Source organism: Macaca nemestrina, chromosome 4 (genome assembly GCF_043159975.1).
Source record: "Macaca nemestrina isolate mMacNem1 chromosome 4, mMacNem.hap1, whole genome shotgun sequence".
Taxonomy (NCBI): domain Eukaryota; kingdom Metazoa; phylum Chordata; class Mammalia; order Primates; family Cercopithecidae; genus Macaca; species Macaca nemestrina.
In genome coordinates, this window is record NC_092128.1 from 94,536,912 (window position 1) to 94,559,176 (window position 22,265).

The 22,265-nt window shown below is 36.4% G+C and overlaps 1 protein-coding gene across 1 annotated transcript in view; it reads left to right on the forward strand.

Annotated features, from left to right (window-relative positions):
• Positions 1-22,265, forward strand: part of LOC105475697 (serine/threonine kinase 31) — a 297,831-nt gene that overhangs the window by 141,445 nt on the left and 134,121 nt on the right. The window contains exon 25 of the mRNA XM_011731172.3: positions 1,975-2,585. Within this exon, the coding sequence (XP_011729474.2) occupies positions 1,975-2,042 (68 nt within the window). The 3' untranslated portion in view covers positions 2,043-2,585. The remainder of the gene's footprint in view (positions 1-1,974; positions 2,586-22,265) is intronic.

Below are 22,265 nucleotides of genomic sequence, written 5' to 3' on the forward strand. Positions count from 1 at the left end.
ATAGGGGAACCACATTTAGAAATATAGTGCTCTGAGACAATGTGCTCTCAATTTTACCAACCATAATGTTATTTCCCCATTATCTTCTTAAAGGGAACTTTGCTCTCTGACATTGACTAATTAAAAACAAAACAAATTTTAGAGTGTTACATTCGTGGAGTGATATAGTATATTTCCTAGCCTTGAATGGTATCACAAAGGTTAAGATTGACAGATTAGAGTATATAAAAGTCAACACAGTGAAAATAACTAAAGTATGGCAGTTGACCAGGAAAACTTGCATGAGTGTAGGAGACAAAGGTTAATAGTTAAAGCACATAAAGTGATTATTCAAATTTACAAGGAAATTATTGAGATTCCAGTAGATAAATGCAAAAATAAACATGTATTTTTTTTTAAATTCAAAGAAGTACAAATTAACCTTTGGATTGTATTTCATGCTTAGTAAAGCAATAAAATCTAAAAAGTCCAAGTCCTATAGTATTGGTTAAAATTGGTGTATGTTTCCATTTGTGATAACAGTGTGAACTTGCTAGAAAGTAGCTTGGTCATATGTCTCAAAAGCCATAAAAATGATGATCTCCTTTGATCCCAAAGACATCAGTCTTAAAAGTTTGTTTTAGGAACATGACTTAATAGAAACAAAAATACACATGTGTAAATGTCCAATTGGAAATTGAATAAATATGGAATGAGTGAATTTTTTCATAAAAGATTGTACAGCAATATAATAGACTGTTACACGGCATGAACTATGAAGACACACATTATGCTGATACATAAAGGAAACAATATCTAAAAGGTATTTCTGGTTAAAAAATGGGTGCAAAATTCTTAATTTAAATCCTTTTCAACATTTTATAATGACTATTTCCCAACATACTGGAAAGTTAAAATGATATGGTGAATATCCATATACCCATCACTTACGGTCTACCATTAACATGGTGTTAAACTTTATAATAACTATCTACCTTAATGTTTTTCCATTTTTTCCATTAACAGTTTAACTTTCCCCAGCTATCAAGAAATAATGTGTTGCTGTCCTGAGAGATTTTTGATTAACAGAGGGGTAACTTTTAAACTTCTGTTGAGGTTCAGAATGGTTTCTTGTAAGTTTGTGTATGGCCACCAGGTGTAGCTCTGGACCCACAGCATTCAGTGATAAGCATCTGCAGGGAGGGTTTTAGGAGAGGCAACTTCCAAATGAAATCAAACTTGATTTGTTTATTTGGGTGAAGGAGAGTACAATAAATTTAACCTTCATTAAGATGTAAAGTAATTAAATAAACCTTGATATAGAATCAAAGCCTGCTTCCTTGAAGGATTACAAGGATTTGATTTAGGTTATATATTTTCTTTATTGTTCAAAAGCTTCCACCACATTTTCTCTTACCTGAAGTGTGAGTTTCTTACTCCACAGCCTCAAGGTAGTAAGTTTTGGCTTATGCAGCAAACATGTTTATTTTACCAGCTGTTTGAAATGTTAATTTTAGAAGTATTTAAGTTAATCATGGACATGCAAATATTCAGACTTCTTTTGTATAACAAAAACTCATCACAACTCGAATTTTTCTTTAGTGTGATTATTTGATTAATGTCTATATCTTTTTAAACATAAACTCCATAAGGTTTGAAACTGTATGTAGAACAATTCCAGGCATTCAGTAAATATCTGTTAATGAATAAATGGAAAGAATATTTGAAATTGACTGAAGGCTATTTTGTAACAATTGGTTGGTTAGTCTACTCCTTAAGAATGCGCTTATTCAATTTTTAAATTTTCTTTCAATAACAGGATCAATTTTAAATAATCTTTACAGTTTTAAAATGGCTCCTATAAGAAAATATTTTTCGGGTTTTATTTGTGAAAAATAGCTATTTTTAAAGGAAAATAGGGCCTTAAGCTACTTAAGGTAGATTTTTATGATCAATTTTAACCAACAAGATCTTTTCTTTTTCTTCCCCTTTAAGGAATCCTGGATTTCTTTCTATGCAGGATGTCATCAACTGCCAATTTGTTTCTACCTACCAGAAAATAAAATCATAGAGGCAAAAATAGAATAATATGGTCAAGTAAACTACTGGAATAACCAGGAAAAAGGATTTTCTCCAATTTGAAGTCTTTTTTTTTTTTAAAAGGAAATATTTAATAAACTGTATTTGAAAGAGTAGGATTTTTTTTTTTTTTTTTTTTTTTTTTTAAACAAAATGACGCTATTTAGAGTAAAAGGTCTTGGGAGAATTTTAGTGTAAGTAAAGGAGGTGTCTCTCTCAAAGAATTTAGTGTCATGCTTTTGAATATCTGATAGGATGTTGGAAAGATTCATCAAAGGAGAAGACTAACAAATATTAGAGCTGTTGTTTTTAGAAGGACTCCTATTTTACAGGAAAGGGAAGATTCCAGAGAAACAAGATCACAAATTTACCTAGCTCAAGAATTAAATTATTGACTTACTATTTTTATAATTGTGTTCTGCTTTTACATGTCGTATTTCAAATTATACTTATTTACAAGGAAGAATCATTATATATTTAAGGGCTGGGACTTTGATGCTCTTTTCTCCCCTTCATTTCCTTGAAAGGTAAGTAATGTCTATATTGCATACCTGTCTTGTGTACCTTCTCTTTCTTCCTTTCTTTCCTCCCTCCTCTTTCCCCTCTTTTTTCTCCTTGCCCCCCATTTTTCCATTACTAGTTAAAAGTTAGTTTAAATTGCTGATATTCTGGAAACAAAATATTTCTTGAAAAAGTTAAGGTACCAAGCTCTTACCATCATGTTTTCATAACTGCCCCAAAATATTATGCAGATTAAAGTTTTGACATTTATTTGCTTTTCCTTGAACGTCATTATTCATTTTTATCTGATATCAGCTCCATTTATGGCAAACAACTGGTAATTGCAAATTACAATTGCTATGACAAATTGCAAGTATAATTTTGATCATGATTATTGTACTTGCCTGAGTCATGGCTTGCATCATCTTCTGCCATCCGATCTGTGATTCACAAAATTTTATGTCACTACATCCTTTTTAACCCCCCACATAAGCATGAGACATAGCAGATAAATATGTGATGAAAATTTGTTTCAGAGCAAAACATAGATAATTTCTTTTGGGCTGCTATAAAAATTTTCATGCTTTTTTTCTTTTTCTTTAAAGCAAACAAACTTTATTCCCTACTAAATGATCACTTCCCCCCCATTTCATAGTGCGTTTAAAGTCGTGCTTGAAGGTTATTTTAAAATAAATTACTAATTAATGTGCTTGACAAAATTGTTTCATTGTATTTGTGCACATTGGGAAGGGATGTGGTTTATTATAACATGAAAGGAGCACATTTAGAGTGAAAATCTGAGCCCGAGTAGCCATAGATAACTTTGATGTAATCAAGTAAACTCTCAGACCCTGATACAACAGTTGATTTAAAAGCACACTTTGGCTGTCAGTTGAATCCATTACTTTCAATTCTCACCTTCTTTAAAAATTTATAGAGTCTGGAAATGTTATTTTGTTTCATAATTAAAGGCTGTATAGAATCAATTAGCACAGTGCAGGAGGTGGGCTGGGTACCAGGCATTTCACCTACATTATCTAATTTAATCTTCACAACAACCCTTTAAAGTGTAACTGTTATTCTTCTTTTACATAGGAGGAAGGAAAATGAGGCACAAGAGACTAGATTCTTGGCAAGAATCACATTGATCATAATTAAAATTATGTGTAGAACACTGGATAGATGCTGAAGGCAGTAAGAATTCTCAGTCTTTGTCCTAGGAAGTCTTCAGCATGGTTGTTGAGGCAAGGCATATCTGTGAAAGAAAAAAAAAAAAGAGACAAGAATCACTTTTTAAATGCCACTAATCCTAAAATGGTATCTTCCAGCAAAAGTGAATCAATTATAGGGTCAGCAAACCTATCGAAGGCTCTCTATCTTAGTAGAGGGGTATAAAATGAGTGCAGCTCTACTATTTTTGTGAATCCGTTCACTGCCCTTACATTTTTGAGAGAGTTAAAATGTAGATTATTCTCCCTTATTATTTTCTTGACGTGGCATGGAAGGATAGCTTCTGTACAGGAAATGTTCTTACCCTAGATATCAAGCCATATATTACTTAACTAATTTGGTAACTTATAAGCTTGTTATTTTCAAGTTTACAGATCATTTTCTTGAATGACTGGTAGATTATACACTTGTAAAGAAATTTTTATCTCTGTGCATGTTTAACTTTTTGTCAAAATATTCTATTGTAGGAATATTGTCTCTTTAATAGAAGCGGTTTGTAACTGAGCTAATTTTTCAGGCTAAAGTCATTGCTAGGGACCATCTCTGTAGAGCTAGTAACTTCAATATAGAATATGAAACTGTCAGTTCTAGCTTGAGTAAGATACTCAAGTGAGATAATTACACCAATTTGGGGGAAAACAGACACAGTAGATATGCTCGATGGTTTTTACTTTCACTCTTTTTTATCAGAGTTTGGGAGAAAGGGAGGCATTGTAATTGACAGAGGCACTATAACATACGGTGGAATTCAAAAGAAGGGTTCCCTTCAGTGTTCCCAAACTTTGTATTTGTTATGCACTTTTGCAGAGTAGAACTTTTGCAGATCATTTGAGGGATTTAGAAGATGGATATAATTTTTTTCTTAAAGTTTTGGGAAATAGAAAATACACATTACAGTTACCATATATTTCATGATTACGGTTTAAGGCTGTTGACCATTTGTCTACATTTTCCTGCATTCTCAGAGGCATTCAATTACCACGTTTTTCTAGTAAATCATGAACTTTTTTGGTTACTGGCCAGCTGCTGCATCATGTTTCTTACAGCTAACTTGAAATAATTTATATCTTCTCTGAATTAATCTCTTGCATAACCTGTAAGTCTAATATACCTTGTTGTAGCAGTATGTATCCTTATATCCTTACTTGTAGCAAAAATAAATTTTGCATGTGTGATGGCTCCCCTGTGAAGGGTTGGTGGTACACTGATGAGCTGTGGCCTATGTTAACATAATCCTATACAGCAAGGAGTGAAGAGAGCAATGGATGCTGAGACAAAGGGATAGCTGGCCTATAGTAATAAAGAAGCTGGGGCCTTTGAAGACCATAGCACCCTGGAAGTTGAAAATCAACTTCTGGGTAGAACTTTTGACAAGGTAAGGATTCTGACTGAGTTGACAAAGGAATATTTGATTATTTCTGTATTGCTTTTAAAAAATTAATAAACAAATGGTATTAAGTTATCCCTTAAATTTTTTTGTTTCTTAAAGTTATATTTTTGATGCTTTTTTAATTACTAAAAGTATACATATATATTGAAAAACTTAAGAGTGGGAATAAGAGAAAATAAAATACCACATTTCAATCACCTAAAATTTATTTTTTCACATTTTAGTGTTTTCTTTTCCATTGTTTCTCCACGCATAGCTTTTCTTTTCTTTTTATACCCTGTTGTTATGATATTATATATGTAATTCTTTTTGGTTAAGCCTATACTATAGCTATTTTTTCATATTATGAAGTCTGCATAAGTCTTTTAAAAATGGGTTTAAAGGTATTATTTTAAGTAAATATGCCGTAGGTCACTTAATTTCATGAATATTGTTTGTTTAGTTACTCTGGAAGCTAGGAGGCAATAGCAGGGTTAGGTTAGTTGGGTGACCTGGATGTAGGTGAGGGTGGAACAGGAGTTTGGATTCCAAACTTAAGTTAATAATTAAAGTTCCCCAAATTAACAGAATTTAGAAGCAACCTAAAGATCAAGGTTCAGGACAAGGTTTTTTTCTTTTCTTGGATTTTTAATTTTATTTTATTTTACTTTAAGTTCCAGGATACATGTGCTGAACGTGCAGGCTTGTTACATAGATATACATATGCCATGATGGTTTGCTGCACCTATCAACCTGTCATCTAGGTTTTAAGCCCTGCATGCATTAGTTATTTGTCCTAATGCTCTCTCTCCCCCTTCCCCCAACCCCCCAATAGGCCCTGGTGTGTGATGTTCCCCTCCCTGTGTCCTTGTGTTCTCATTGTTTAACTCCCACTTATGAGTGAGAACATGCAGTGTTTGGTTTTCTGTTCTTGTATTAGTTTGCTCAGAATGATGGTTTCCAGCTTCATCCATGTCCCTGCAAAGGATGTGAACTAATCCTTTTTTATGGCATATTCCATGGTGTATATGTGCCACATTTTCTTTATTCAGTCTGTCGTGGATGGGTTCCAAGTCTTTACTATTGTAAATAGAGCTGCAATAAACATATGTGTGCATGTGTCTTTATAGTAGAATGATTTATAATCTTTTGGGTATATACCCAGTAATGGAATTGCTGGGTCTAATGGTATTTCTGACTCTAGATCCTTGAGGAATCGCCACACTATCTTCCACAATGGTTGAACTAATTTACACTCCCACCAGCAGTGTAAAAGCATTCTTATTTCTCCATATCCTTGCCAGCATCTGTTATTTCCAGACTTTTTAATGATCACCATTCTAACTGGCATGAGATGGTATTTCATTGTGGTTTTGATTTGCATTTCTCTAATGACCAGTGATGATGAACTTTTTTTTTCATATGTTTGTTGGCCGCATAGATGTCTTCTTTTGAGAAGTGTCTGTTCATGTCCTTTGTCCACTTTTTGATTTTTTTTTTTTCTTGTAAATTTGCTTAAGTTCCTTGTAGATTCTGGATATTAGCCCTTTGTCAGATAGATTGCAAAAATTTTCCCCCATTCTGTAGGTTGCCTGTTCATTCTGATGATAGTTTCTTTTGATAAGAAGAAGCTCTTTCATTTAATTAGATCCCATTTGTCAATGATGCTTTTGTTGCCATTGCTTTTGGTGTTTTATTCATGAACTCTTTGCCCATGCTTATGTCCTTAATAGTATTGCCTAGATTTTCTACTAGGGTTTTTATGGTTTTAAGTTTTATGTGTAACTCTTTAATCCATCTTGAGTTAATTTTTGTATAGGGTGTAAGAAAGGGGTCCAGTTTCTATTTTCTGCCTATGGCTAGACAGTTTTTCCAGCACCATTTATTAAATAGGGAATCCTTTCCCTATTGCTTGTTTTTGTCGAGTTTGTCGAAGATCAGATTGTTGTAGATGTGTGGTGTTATATCTGAGGCCTCTGTTCTGTTCCATTGGTCTATATATCTGTTTTGGAACCAGTACCATATTGTTTTGGTTACTGTAGCCTTGTAGTATAGTTTGAAGTCAGTTAAGTCAGGTAGCGTGATGCCTTCAGCTTTGTTCTTTTTGCTTAGGTTTGTCTTGGCTATACAGGCTCTTTTTTTGTTTCATATGAAATTTAAAGTAGTTTTTTTAATAGTTCTGTGAAGAAAGTCACTGGTAGTTAGATGGGAATAGCATTGAATCTATAAACTGCTTTGGGCAGTATAACGATTTTCATGATATTGATTCTTCCTATCCGTGAGCATGGAATTATTTTCCATTTGTTTGTGTCCTCTCTTATTTCCTTGAGCAGTGATTTGTAGTTCTCTTTGAAGAGGCCCTTCATGTCTGTTGTAAGTTGTAATCCTAGGTATTTCATTTTCTTTGTAGCAGTTGTGAATGGGAGTTCACTCATGATTTGGCTGTCTATTTGTCTGTTATTGGTGTATAGGAATGCTTTGGAACATATCCCAAAATATTAAGAGCTATTTATGACAAACCCACAGCCAACATCATACTGAATGGGCAAAAGCTGGAAGCATTACCTTTGAAAACTGGCACCAGACAAGAATGCCCTCTTTCACCACTCCTATTCAATGTAGTACTGGAAGTTCTGGCCAGAGCAATCAGGCAAGAGAAAGAAACAAAGAGTATTCAAATAGGAAGAGAGGAAGTCAAGTTGTCTCTGCAGATGACATGATTGTATATTTATTTAGAAAACCCCATTGTCTCAGCCCCAGAACTCCTTAAGCTGATAAATAGGTTTAGGACAAGATTAAGAAAAACTGTAATGCTCCATGCTTCAGGAACATTGACAGGGATTTGGGGGAAAAAAGCTCAATATTGAGAAATCAATATACTTTCAAAAAACCCACAAGGCAAAGAAGAAAATGCAAGAGAAATTAGGAAGTATTTTGAATTGAATGGAAATGAAAACATAATATCTAAATTTTCAGAAAAAAGCTAAAGCAATGCTCACAGGGAAATCTACAGCTTTAAATACCTACAGTAGAAAAGAAGGAAGGTCTAAAATCAATGATCTAATTTTCCACTTGAAGATACTAGGAAAAGAAGAGCAAATTAACCCCAAAGGAAGTAGAAGGAAGGATGTAATAAGGAGTGGAAATCAATAAAATAAAAAAGAAAGCACAATATAAAAATGTGAGGAAGCCCAAGACTGGTTCTTTGACAAGATCAATACAATTAATAAATTTTTAGCTAGACCAATAAAGAGAAAAAGAGAAGTTACAAGTTACCAATATTAGAAATGAAAATAGGAACATCACTAAAATCCTATGAAAATTAAAAGGGCTACAGGATTATATTATGAACAACTTTACTCTAGTAAATTTAAACCTAACCATTGAATACATGAAAAGCTAACATGGACAAATTCCTTGATAGACACAAATTGCCAAAACTCCCACAGGAAGAAATGGAAAACTGGAATAGCTCTGTATCAATTAAACAAATTGAGCTCATAATTCAAAGCATTTCACCAAAGAAAACTCAACACAAATAGCTTCAGAGAGAAATTCTATCAAACATCTAGTATGAGTATAATGTCAATCCCACACAAATATCTTTCAGAAAATAGAAGAAAAGGTAACTCTTCCCAACTAATTTAATGAGGTTGGGCACAATTATGTTAGTGCCCGAACCAGAAAGAGACATTACAAGAAAAGAAAACTACAGATCAAGAACTCTCATGAGCATAGATTCAAAAATCTTTAACAAAGATATTAGCAGATCAATTCCAGCAATACGCAAAAAGGATAATATGTCATGATCTAATGGAGGTTATCGAAGGAAATCTAGGTTGGCTCAATACTTGAAAAATCTATCAATAAAATTTACCATATAACAGACTAAAAGGGGAAAACTATATGATCATCTCAGTAGATGCAGAAAAAAAAAATCTTTGACCAAATTCAACATCTGTTCATGATTTTAATTCTCAGTATGCTAGGAATAGGAAGGAACTTCTTCAATCAGATTAAGGACATTTATGGAAAACATCATTTCTCATGGTGAAAGAATGAATATTTTGTCTCTAAAATTGGGAATAAGACTACTCTCACCACTACCTTTTTTTTTTTTTTTTGAGATGGAGTCTCGCTCTGTCATCCAGGCTGGAGTGCAGTGGTACAATCTTGGTTCACTCCAACCTCTGTCTCCCATGTTCAAGCAATTGTCATGCCTCAGTCTCCCAAGTAGCTGGGATTACAGGCATGCGCCACCACACCCAATTAATTTTTGTATTTATCGTAGAGATGGGGTTTTGGCCATGTTGGCCAGGCTGGTCTCGAACTCCTGACCTAAAGTGATCTGCCCGCTTCAGCCTCCCAAAGTGCTGGGATTACAAGCATAAGCTACCACGCCTGGCCTACTCTCACCACTTCTATTTTACTTTACACTGGAGGTTCTAGCCAGTGAAATAAGAAAGAGGTGTAGAAGGTATAAATAGTGGAAAAGAGGAAATAGTGTAGTCTTTAATTAGAGACAACATAATTGTCTGTGTAGAAAATCTGATGGCACCAAAAAAAATAGCTATTAGAATAATAAGTGAGTTTATTAAGGTTACAGGATCCAAGGTCAGCACATAAAATCAATAGTATTTCTATATACTATCAACAATAGGAAATTCAAATTAAGCAAATAATACTAATAATAGCATCCAAAAATGTACAATACTTAGAATAAACTTAACAAAACACGTGTAGAACCTGTATGCTGAAAACTACGCAACATTGAGTAGATAATTTTTTTAAAGGACCTAAATAATAACAGTCATGTATTTAAAGACTTAGTATCCTTAAGACGTCCAATGTCTTCAAATTGATTTTAATTATATTAAAATTGCAAGATATACTTTTGCAGAAATTGATAATCTGAGTCTAATATTTACATGGAAAGCAAAGGATTAAGAATAGCCAAAATAATTTTGAAAGAAAAGATAAAAGTTGGAGGACTTACCTGATTTCAAGACTTACTGTAAATTTATAGTAATCAAGAATGTGGTATTAGCGTTAGGATAGAAACATGTAGATCAGCAGACAAGAATAAAGAGTCTAGATTCACATATTTTGGTCCGTTGCCTTTTTTTCTTGTTTGTTAAGACAAAGGGTCTTGCTATATTGCTGAGGCTGGCATTGAACTCCTGGGTTCAGGCAGTCCTCCCACTTCAGCTTCCGCCTCCCAAGTAGCTGGGACTATAGGTGCTGGCCACCACACCCAGCTTAGTCAATTGGCTTTTAATAAAAATGCCCATATAACTCTATCAGGAAGGGCAGTCTTTTCAAAAAATGGTGCTGAACACTTGAATGTCATTTGGGAAAAAAAATGAACCTTAGCGATTATCTCACACCATACACCAAAATTAACTTTAAAGGAATGATAGACTTAAATGTGAACATAAAAACTCTAAAACTTCTGGTAGACAAGATAAAAAAAGTCTTTGTTTTTGTGACCTTGGGATAGGCAAATATTTCTTAGAACACAAAAAGCATGAACCATTAAAAAATTGATAAAATAAACTTTATTACATTAAAAACATCTGTCCTTCAAAAGGCAGTGTTATGAAAATGAAAGGGCATACACACCATAGACTGCAGGAAATATTCACAGTACATCTACTTGACAAACAACTCGTATTCAAAATATACAAAGAACATTTACAACTCAAGATAAACAACCCAAAACATTTTTTCAAGGGGCAAAATATTTTAAAAGGTTTCACAAAGAGGATAGAAAAATTATACATCAATTAGAAAGGATTCTAGTTGAACCCAAAAGGCTCACAATGCCACATATTGGCAAGAAATTGGAGCTTCTGGGAATGTACAATACTGCAGCCACATTAAAAAATGGAGCGGCAGTTTCTTATAACGTTACGCATACACTTACCATACAAGCCATGAACTCCTCACCTTACCAATGAAGAAAGAAAACTCAGAAATGTCCTTTCCTATGGTCACATAACTATAATTTGATAGACTGTTTTATTCTGTCTTAAAACCAGATGTGTCAAACTGAAAGGAAGTTACCCAGTCATGGAGAGAATGCTGCCTGGTCAGCAGGCTTGGAAGACAGCTGGCCTTACAGTAGGCACACTACTCCCTGTACATGCCTAGTGAGCTTTTCTCCTTAATTTCTCCATCCTCCATTGCACCATGCTGCCTCCCCCGATCTTTGTGGTCTTGTGTATTCAAAATACATCCCCAAAGATTTGTAAGTCATTTCTGCACCATGTGCCTAGCAGTATGCCAGATACTGGGAACACAGGATAGAACACAACTGTGTTCTATTACTGCCCTCATAGGAGAGGACAGACACATCATAACAGGTAAGATTAGTTCCTCATTAGGGATGTAAATGCGTTGTGACCACAATATTATGAAAAATCAATGATCTCTTTTGCACTGCCACTGAGATGAGAGAAGAAGGTAGGGAGTGATCTCTCTTTAAATCTTATTAGTTTGTCACATTTTCCCCCAGAATCCTTCCTATGATAGTACTTGGTATTGCAAAATGGATATCTATCCAGTAGGAAGTAGCCATTGGACTTTTATGGACCATCAGTCTTTTCTACAGTCTGGCTTTTAGGAGGCATACAAGTATTTCATAATTGATTTTTGATAGTAATAGCTTTGGAAACACTGAGGGTGAAAGCCCACTTATAATGCCAAGTTCCATCTTATGGGTAATCTATCTTCTGAATTCTTGTTCACCCTCAGGCCACTCTTTTAAAAATGATCTCACCATCTCTTTTTCTGTCTCTGTCATCTCTATCTCTATCTCGGTCTCCATCTCTATCTCTATCTCGGTCTCCATCTCTATCTATATCTCTCTATCTCTATTATCTCTATCTTTCCTGAGGTTTTAAGACTAGAGGAAAGCTGATTTAATGGAACTAGGATATCTGTTGTGGAAGAAACATTTACATAATGTTAAATGACAACTACTACATGTCAAATATTTTGTTTCCTGGTCCTTTCCAAATAATTGTACTTGTCAGGTTTCAGTAGCCTGGTTATGACAAACAGATACGAAGCTACATTTAAGATATAAAGAGTATGGAGGAAAAGATAGTGTATGGTAGGAAAGTTTCACTGCTTCTTTTTAAAAATTTTTATACTTTTTGAAACATGCTTCACAGCAAAGTATTCACTGCTTTTTAAAAACACATTTTTCCCAAGTATTAAATTATGAAAAATTTTAATTATACTATGAAGTTGAATTTTGTAGTAAACACTAATATACCCAACTCTAAATTCTATGATTGACATGTTACCATACTTGCTTTATCATATTTGCTTTATCTATCTACTCTCTAATCCATTTTGTTTTGGATGGATTTAAGAATAAATTGTTTAAAAATATTTTTGATATAATTTCATAGGAGGGACTAGAGAACTTGTACTGTAGTCTACTATGCTAAGTATCTTTATTCCTTTAGATCCATGTTCTACTCTTCCACTCTTTGCTCTGTGCTGTGGAAGCTGATTATATCAATGGGTTTCTCTAACCTCTGGCGCCTGGTTGAATTTAATAGAGAATAATGGTAAGAAATTAGAGGGAGGAAGGCGAGCAAAGTTGGGTTACTTAACTCCCAGTTTTCCTGTCTGCATGGTTGCTGGTGACTGTCTGTATCCCTCACACAGAAGGCCTTGACTCTTGACAGTTGGTTTTCTTGTTCACACCTTTATAAAATGTCCTTTATTAAACTCTCCTCTAATTATCCTAATTATAGTGTGTCATCTGTTTCCTGCTGGGACCCTGATGAATACAATTATGTTGAGGCTAAATTGCCTTCAGAGGATGAAGAGTTTGCTTTAGGCTGGATCATCAAGGATGGCTTTTCAGAGTAGATGGTAATTTGGATGGATCTCAAAGGATAGAAAGGGGTAGGGTAGTTAGAGAGGAGTGGGAAGTGTTCATAGAGGGTGGAATGATGAACCATATTATGATGTGGAGGAGTGGGCACCAGGTGTGTTTTGGATAAGTTAAAAACTAATTTGATTAAAGTAGGAGGTTTCTGAAGGAAGATCATGAGTTGGAATCATGCATAGCCTCGAATACCATGCTAGAGAGTCTGTTTTTAATCCTGCAGTCTTTGAGGTCCCACTTTAAAAGGGCTCAAGAGACAACAGTTTAGGCTTGAAGTAATTAGGATGTAGATTATAATGGTGTCATGGAGATGAAAAGGAAGGGACACATCCCAAAGGATAGAATAAGACGGCATGGTGCCTGGTTGAGTAAGGAAGTTGAGGGAGAGACAGGAGTCAAAGAAGATTTGCTTTGGAGGACAGTGATACCATGGAGAGGAGCAGTAGGAGGAGGCGGAAGTGATTTTGAGGAGGTCATAGCCTTACCTTTAGGCAGGCTAAACATGTAATGGCATAGGGTCTCAATGGAAATACTTGGCAGGCAGAGAGAAAGGCTGAACTTGAGTATGGATAGATAAGTGAAACTGAAGGCCTTGTCCTGGGAGTTGTCTGCTTAGAAAAGGAAGGTGGAGAGAGAAACATGATTCATTCTATAAAGTAGATTTGATTGACTCCACTTTATAGATGAAGACTAGGGATTCAGAGATTAAGTAAACTTGCTCAGGTGCAGAGTGGCAGAGCTGGAACATCAACTGAGGTCCAAATGCTCCACCACCCAAGATCTTTCTAAACTATTGTCTCAGAGGTAGGATTAAAGCTATGAGAGCAGGGAAAAAACGTCCCAGAGAAAATATATAGCAAAAGGATCAGTGGACTAAGAAACTAACCCTAGGAGGGTTAGTCAGGACTCCTTTGGTTTCCAGTGACAGAAATCAAATTGAAGTGATTTGAACAGTTAATTGGACCTTATTAGATTTTTTTTTTTTTAAAAGCATCTTTTTAATTATACTTTAAGTTCTGGGATACATGTACTGAACGTGCAGGTTTGTTATATAGGTATACACGTGCCATGGTGGTTTGCTGCACCCATCAACCCATCATCTACGTCAGGTATTTCTCCTAATGCTATCCCTCCCCTAGCCCCTCACTGCCCAACAGGCCCCAGTGTGTGATGTTCCCCTCCCTGTGTCCATGTGTTCTCATTGTTTAACTCCCACTTGTAAGTGAGAACATGTGGTGTTTGGTTTTCTGTTCTTGTGTTAGTTTGCTGAGAGTGATGGTTTCCAGCTTCATCCATGTCCCCGCAAAGGACATGAACTCATCCTTTTTTATGGCTGCATAGTATTCCATAGTGTGTATGTTCCACATTTTCTTTATCCAGTCTATCATTGACGGGCAGTTGGGTTGGTTCCAATCTTTGCTGTTGTGAACAGTGCTGCAATAAACATACATGTGCATGTGTCTTTATAGTAGAATGATTTATAACCCTTTGGGTATATACCCAGTAATGAGATTGCTGGGTCAAATGGTATTTCTGGTTCTAGATCCTTGAGGAATTGCCACACTGTCTTCCACAATGGTTGAACTAGTTTACAGTCCCACCAACAGTGTAAAAGTGTTTCTGTTTCTCCACATCCTCTCCAGCACCTGTTGTTTCCTGACTTTTTAATGATCACCATTCTAACTGGCATGAGATGGTATCTCATTGTGGCTTTGATTTTCATTTCTCTAATGACCAGTGATGAGCTTTTTTTTTCATGTTTGTTGGCTGCAGAAATGTCTTCTTGTGAGAAGTGTCTATTCATATCCTTTGCCCACTTTTTGATGGGGTTGTTTGTTTTTTTCTTGTAAATTTGTTTACGTTCTTTGTAGATTCTGGATATTAGCCCTTTGTCAGAGGGATAGATTGCCAAAATTTTCTCCCATTCTGTGTGTTGCCTGTTCACTCTGATGATAGCTTCTTTTGCTCTGCAAACTCTCTTCTTATTGGCGTCTTAAACAACCACCGGGAGTACAAGAGGTCACAGATGGGTTAAGGAGGAGGAGGATGGGAAAGACTACTGGGTTCAGTTATTAGGATGGTGGTTTTTAATCTGTGGAGAATTTGATGGACTCTTTCACCAGAAAAAGGTTATATACCAAAAAATTTTGGATTCATTTAGGGTTTTACAATCTCCAACTTAATTCTGGGGTTGTGCACAATTTCTATAGTGCTGAAGGAACAGAAATGAGATTTAATGGAATTAAAGGGGGAGAGTATGATGGTCAGCTTAGGTCATGGTCTCCAGATATTTGATCAAACATTATTTTAGATGTTTCTTTAAAGGTATTCTTTAGATAAGTTTAACACTTAAATTAGAAGACTTTAGGTAATGCAGATTACCATCCATAATGTGAGTAGGCCTCATCTGATCAGTTGAAGACCTTAATAAAAAAAAAAGACGAGAAGAGGGGATTTTGCACGCTGAATTGCCTTCAGACTTTAACTGCAGTCTGTCTCTAGCCTGCCAGCCTATCCTTCAGTTTTGGACTTTCTAGCCTTCACAATCATGTGAGCTAAGTCCTTAAAACCAATCTTTCTCTCTGTAGATCTAGATAGATGTATATCTTTATCTATTTCTATATTTATATTTTGGGTTATTTCTCTGAAGAATCATGATTAATACAGGAAGTATATGGAGAAAAGTGAGGGATATCATTTGTAGGTTGTTGTTTTGAAATGTTTAGGAGGGAATGAAAGAAAACAGCCATAACTCAAAAGGGGAAATGGTATTTTCAGGATTGTGCTACATAAAAGGTAAATATAAACACTACAAGAAGTGATAAGGAGCTGATTAAGGTTGGCATATGCTGGTACTGTACTGATATGAAATGGAAGTGCAGAGTCTGTTGAATAAGAGAGGCTGAGAAATATCAAGGGTAAAGGACCTCACCAACAGAGGTGGGTATGTGATCACTAAAGTGGTCTGTAAAAGATGGAGTGGTGAGCAAAACCATTATCTGGGAAGTTTGAAAGTAGCTAGGAAGTGTGTGGGGGGTGAGTTATGGTGACAGGATGTATTACTCAGGCCCAGATTTGGCTGCCATAACATAGACCCAAAATAACAGTGACTTAAATCGGACAGAGGTTTATTGTCTTTCACATAGCAATCTGAACATAAATAAATAGTTTAAAGATGCAATGAAATTTCATGGTGTCAGGGACTGAAACTCCTCTCTTGCTGCCCAGCCATCTGTAGCTTATGCCCTCATCTGCATGGTCAAAGATGGCTCACCATCTTTATGTCTACATTTGTTAAAGAAGATAAATAAGGGAAAGGTATATTTTTTCCTTGTAACACAGTGTTTCAGAAGTTGTACACATAATCCCCAGTCATGTGGCCATAGGAGGACAGGTGAGTGGTCATGTGCAAGAGAGACTGAGATTGTGTTTTTTACCTGGGTTACTATGTGGCCAGATGAAACTGTGTATTCTATTAATAAGGGAAGTAGGAGAGAATGAGTCCTGGAGGATAACTAATAGTATTTTCCATATGGTGATAAGCAATAGCAATGGTCATTTGAGGAGAGTCATATACAAGAATGGTTTCTGTATCAAGAAATGAGATATGTGTGTCAATTACATGGTTCAAAAATGGTGTTAGGAATGAACATGAGACCAGCTTCTCTCACCCTCTTACATTAAGTTAGATGACATGGAGCCTCTATAGATAATGGTACTAGAGAATGATAGTATCTTCATGGATAGTCAGGAAAGGAGTAAGAAAGGTAGGATGAGTAGTCACTAATGATTTCCATAAGACATACATTCTACCTTCCCCTCAAAAAACTTTCTACAGGGTATTTAGAAAGCTGTGGTTGCAATGAAAATAATTAGCAATGAAAAAATTGTGAAAATTAAGGAAAATGAAATCAATCATGTAAACTTTAAAGCCTAAGTTATGACACACCTACCAAAATGGCTACAATAAAAAAGATAGCAAGTGTTGGCAAAGACATGGAGAAATGAGAACCCTCACACATTTCTGGAGGGAATGTAAAATGGTGCAGTTGTCTCGGAAAACATTCTGACAGTTCCTAAAAAGGTGAAATGCACCATGAGACCCATAGTCTATACCCAGTTCATAGTATACCCAAGATAAATAAAAGCGCGTGCACACACACACACACACACACACACACACACACTTGTCTGTGAATGCTCATTCATATCAGAATTATTCATAATAGCTAAAAAGTAGACCAATCTAAATGTCCATCAACTGACAAATGAATAGATAAAATGTGGTCTATCCATATAATGGAATATAATTTGGTTATAAAAATAAATCAAGTACTGATACATGCTGCAACATGGAATAACCTTGAAAACATGCTAAGTGAAAGAAGCCAGTTACAAAGACCACAGATAGTATAATTTTACTCATATGAAATATCCGGAATAGGTAAATTCATAGCAATGGAAAGTATATTAGTAGTTGCCAGGGAAGTGGGGGACAGGGGTAAATGAAGAATTACTGCTAATCCATATGGGGTTTCTTTTTGGAGTGATAAGAATATACTAAAATTGATTTGTGTCTATGGTTATACAGCTCTAGGCTAAAAACCATTAGATAGTACACTCTATGGTATATAAATTATATGTCAATAAAGCTCTTAAAAATAGCTAAGAGTCAACTATTTGTCAATGTTTTCATTATAATAAATTATAATAAAAATAAAGTCAAAGAAGAAACCATAAGCACCGGGAGTAATTGGTCAAAGGTCACCAGTGAACCAAGGTACCCTGGCTTGTAATTCAAGACTATAGACTGTGATAATGCTCTTAATACTGTGCAAATATGAGTAGGCTGTAGGAAAAAGGAATGTGTTAAAAGATAATTTTCGAAAAAGGGTGAAATGATTCTTATACAGGTATGAAAATGAACATGTGTTGAAGACTTTACTTAGCTCATTCAATGAAGGGACTAGGCAGATATTATAACTAGTTGGAAAGAGAATTCAAAGAGTAGACATACTTATACATAGTTGTAAAACAGCTCTAAGATAATGAACAAGGCTAAAATCAGATAATCTGGCACAGTGTGATGTATGTAGACAGTACTCAGGAATGAAAGGCTAGAATCAGATGACCTGGAGATATATCCTCTAGACAGTGCATAGTATTTTATTGAGACATACTTTTTTTCCTCTCTACAAATGTTTGCCTCAAAACATTCACAATGTAGAAGGCGAGTTTTGGCAGAACTAGGGTAAGTAGGAGTGACAGCAGAAAGGACATAAACATTTAACATTTTGTGCCCAGAGGTGTAGACCTGACAGGAATGATGGAGGCATATACTACAGATAGGAGAAATGGAGATTAATTATGACAGGAGGCAGTAGCTAGAGGAGTGGAAGAACAGAAAATAGGGAAGAGAAGGGTCATCTAGGTGGAGGAGAGGAGAACTTAAATAGATGGACTTTGATATATCCTTGATCAGATGAACATTTCCACAGAGGCAGTCCAGGCTAAATCCCTGCTTTTAAAAGGCAAGCATCAGTTGTTGCTCAAGAAGTGCTTTAAAAACAGTGGCTGATTTTTCAAGTGGCCAATTTACCTAATAACTAGTTTGTCAACATCAGTTTACCAAGTGATTAATTTGTCAGATGGTTAATTCAACAATTTGTTTCAGATTTGGTGTAACATTGACAAATTGCCCATTCAGTGAATTGATTTTCAGTGAATTGGTCTATGTCCAGATTCTGATCTCCCACGCTAACCAGTTTGCCAAAGTTGAGTTGCCTTTTGTAAGCCACAGTCTATACTCATTAATTTATACACTTACTGATCAGCAATTGTTAAAGCACCTACTGTGTGTCTGGCACTATTTTAGGTGAAAAACTTCTGCCAGTAAATCTAAGAAAGAAAATGCTTTTATCCATTGTATATATAACACATACTTGATGAAGATATCTTATGTCCATAAAAAGAACACTTACACCAAATATTAGAAAATTATAAGGATCTACCCAAAACAAGAGTTTAAATGGATAGTAACATAGCAGTAAATGGATGGTAAAAAGACATGGGAAAGTAGTTACAAACCCTTATTTGTGGAACCTTTTCTTTTATATGCATTGTGCTAGGTAGATCTTTAAGGAGTAACAAATGTACCACAGGAAGAACACAAGGGGTGAATAAGCTAGGCTTTTAAAGTTTATATGTAGGTTATTTGACCAGGGACACCATTTTCCCCACAGAAATGGTGTTATAAACAGGGATTTAAGTTCCTGGGTTAGTTCACAGCAGTTTCATCCACAATGTAACAGTGAGCATGGCAAGAGAGACAATGTATGTGTATTAGTCTGTTCTTGCACTGCTATAAAGAAATACCTGAGACTGGGTGATTTATAAAGAAAAGAGGTTTAATAGGCTCATGGTTCTGCAGGCTGTACAGGAAGCATGATGCTGGCATCTGCTCAGAGTCTGGGGAGGCCTCAGGAAACTTACATTCATGGCAGAAGGCAAAGGAGGATTGAGCATCTCACATGGCCAGAGCAGGAGGAAGGGGGGTAGAGCTGGAAGTGCCACACACTTTTAAACAACCAGATCTTAGGAAAACTCACTCTCTGTCACAGGAACAGCACCAAGAAGATGGTGCTAAACTATTCATGAAGGATCCACCCCCATGATCCAGTCACCTTCCACCAGGCCCACCTCCAACATTGGGTACTACAATTTAACATGAGATTTGAGTGGGGACAGAGATCCAAACCATATTATTCTACCCTGTCCCTTCCCAAATCTCTCGTTTTTCTCACATTGCAAAATACGATCATACCTTCCCAACAGTCCCCCAAAGTTCTAACTCATTCCAGCATTAACTCAAAAATCCAAAGTCCAAAGTCTCATCTGAGACAAGGCTAGTCCCTTCCACCGATGAGCCTGTAAAATAAAAAACAAGTTAGTTACTTCCAAAGTACAATGGGGATATAGGCATTGGGCAAATACTTCCATTCCAAAAGGGAGAAGTCAGCCAAAAGAAAGGGGCTACAGATCTTAAGCAAGTTTGAAACACATCAGGGCAGTCATTAAACCTTAAAACTCCAAAATAATCTCCTTTGACTCCATGTCCCATATCCAGGACACACTGGTGTGAGGAGTGGGTTCCCAAGGCCTTGGGCAGCTCTGCCCCTGTGGCTTTATAGGGGTCAGCCCCCACAGCTTCTCTCATGGGCTGGTGTTGAGTGCTTGAAGGTTTTGCAGGCACATGGTGCAAGCTGTTGGTGGCTCTACCATTCTGGGGTCTGGAGGATTGTGGCCCTCTTCTCACAACTCCACTAGGCAGTGCCCCCGTTGGGGCTCTGTTTGGGGGCTCCAACCCCACATGTCCCCTCTGCACTGCCCTAGTAGAGGTTCTCCATGTGGGCTCCACCCCTGCATCAGGCTTCTGCCTGGATATCCAGGCTATTTCATACATCCCCTGAAATCTAGTCAGTGGCTCCCAGACCTCAATTCTTACACTCTGTACACCCACAGGAAGCCACCAAGACTTACAGATTGCATCCTTTGGGGCAGTGGCCTGAGCTGTACCTTGGCCCCTTTGAGTCACAGCTGAAGCTGGAGTGACTGGGATGCAGGGAGCAGTGTCTTGATGCTACGAAGGGCAGAGGAGCCCTAGGCCTGGCCCATGAAACCTTTGCCTCCAGGCCTGTCATGAGAGGGGTTGCCATGAAGGCCTCTGAAATACCTTCAAGACCTTGTCCCCATTGTCTTGGTTATCAACACTTGCCTTTCTTTTAGTTATGCAAATTTCTGTAGCCTGCTTGAATTCCTTCCCAGAAAATTGGCTTTTCTTTTCTCCCACATGGCCAGGCTGGAAATTTTCCAAATTTTTCAAATTTTTACTCTGTTTCCTTTTTAAATATAAGTTACAGTTTCAGATCATTTCTTTGTTCATGCATATGAACATAGGTTGTTAGAAGCAGCCAAGTCAATTTTTGAACCCTTTGCTGCTTAGAAATTTATTCTGCCAGATATCCTAAATCATCACTCTCAAACTCAAAATTCTACAGATCTCTAGAGCCAGACACACAGTGCAGCCAGGCTCTTTGCTAAGGCATAGCAAAAGTGACCTTTACTCCAATTCCCAGTAAATTCCTCATTTCCATTTGTGACCTCCTCAGCCTGGACTTCGTTGTCCATATCACTATCAGCATCTTGGTCACAACAATTTATTGTAACAAGTCTGTAGTAAAAGTTCCAAATTTCCCCTTATCTTCCTGTCTACTAAGACCTCCCCACTCTTCCAACTTCTGCCTGTTGTCCAGTCGCAAAGCCATGTCCACATTTTCAGATATCTTTAAAGCAGTGCCCCACTGTTCAGTATCAATTTTTTGTATTAGTTTATTCTCATGCTGCTATGAAGAAATACCAGAGACTAGGTGATTTATTAAAAAAAGATTTAATTAGTTCTTAGTTCTGCAGACTGTGCAGGAAGCATGATGCTGGCATCTGTTCAGCTTCTGAGGAGGCTTCAGGGAACTTACAATCATGGAGAAAGGGAAACGGGGAGCAAACACCCCACATGCCCAGAGCAGGAGGAAGGTGGAGAGAAGTGCCATACACTTTTAAACAGCCAGATTTTGTGAGAACTCACTATCATGATGACAGCACTAAGAGGGGCAGTGTTAAACCATGAGAAATTGCTCCCCGATCCAATCACCTCTCACCAGGTCCCCCCTCCAACACGGGATTACAATTGGTCATGAGATTAGGGCAGGGACACAGATCCAAACCATATCAGTGTGCTATTGTGGTAAAAAGTGAGGACATTGGAATCATTTAGACCTAAATTTTAGTAGATGGGTAATTCTTTAAGTTCTCTGGATCATGTCTATAACATGAGAATTATAATGTCTATCCAAAGTGATTCGTGATTGAATGAAATAATAATGAGAAAATCCTTCTCAAGGTATTTCCTATTTTTTGGAAGTAGACAAAATACTTTCGTGTTTCTTGTTTCGTGTTTTGTGTTTTGTTGTTCATTTTGTTATTTTCTGCCTTTTTAAAAAGAGTAAGCATAATTTAGTGTTTTAGTGACTCTGGTTCATCAGCTACTGTGCTATAATATGGTAAGTAGCACCCTCAGGAGCATTTTACTTGCATAGGGCTATTTCTTCTACAGTAAATGGTCTTGGAGTTATTTTATGTTTT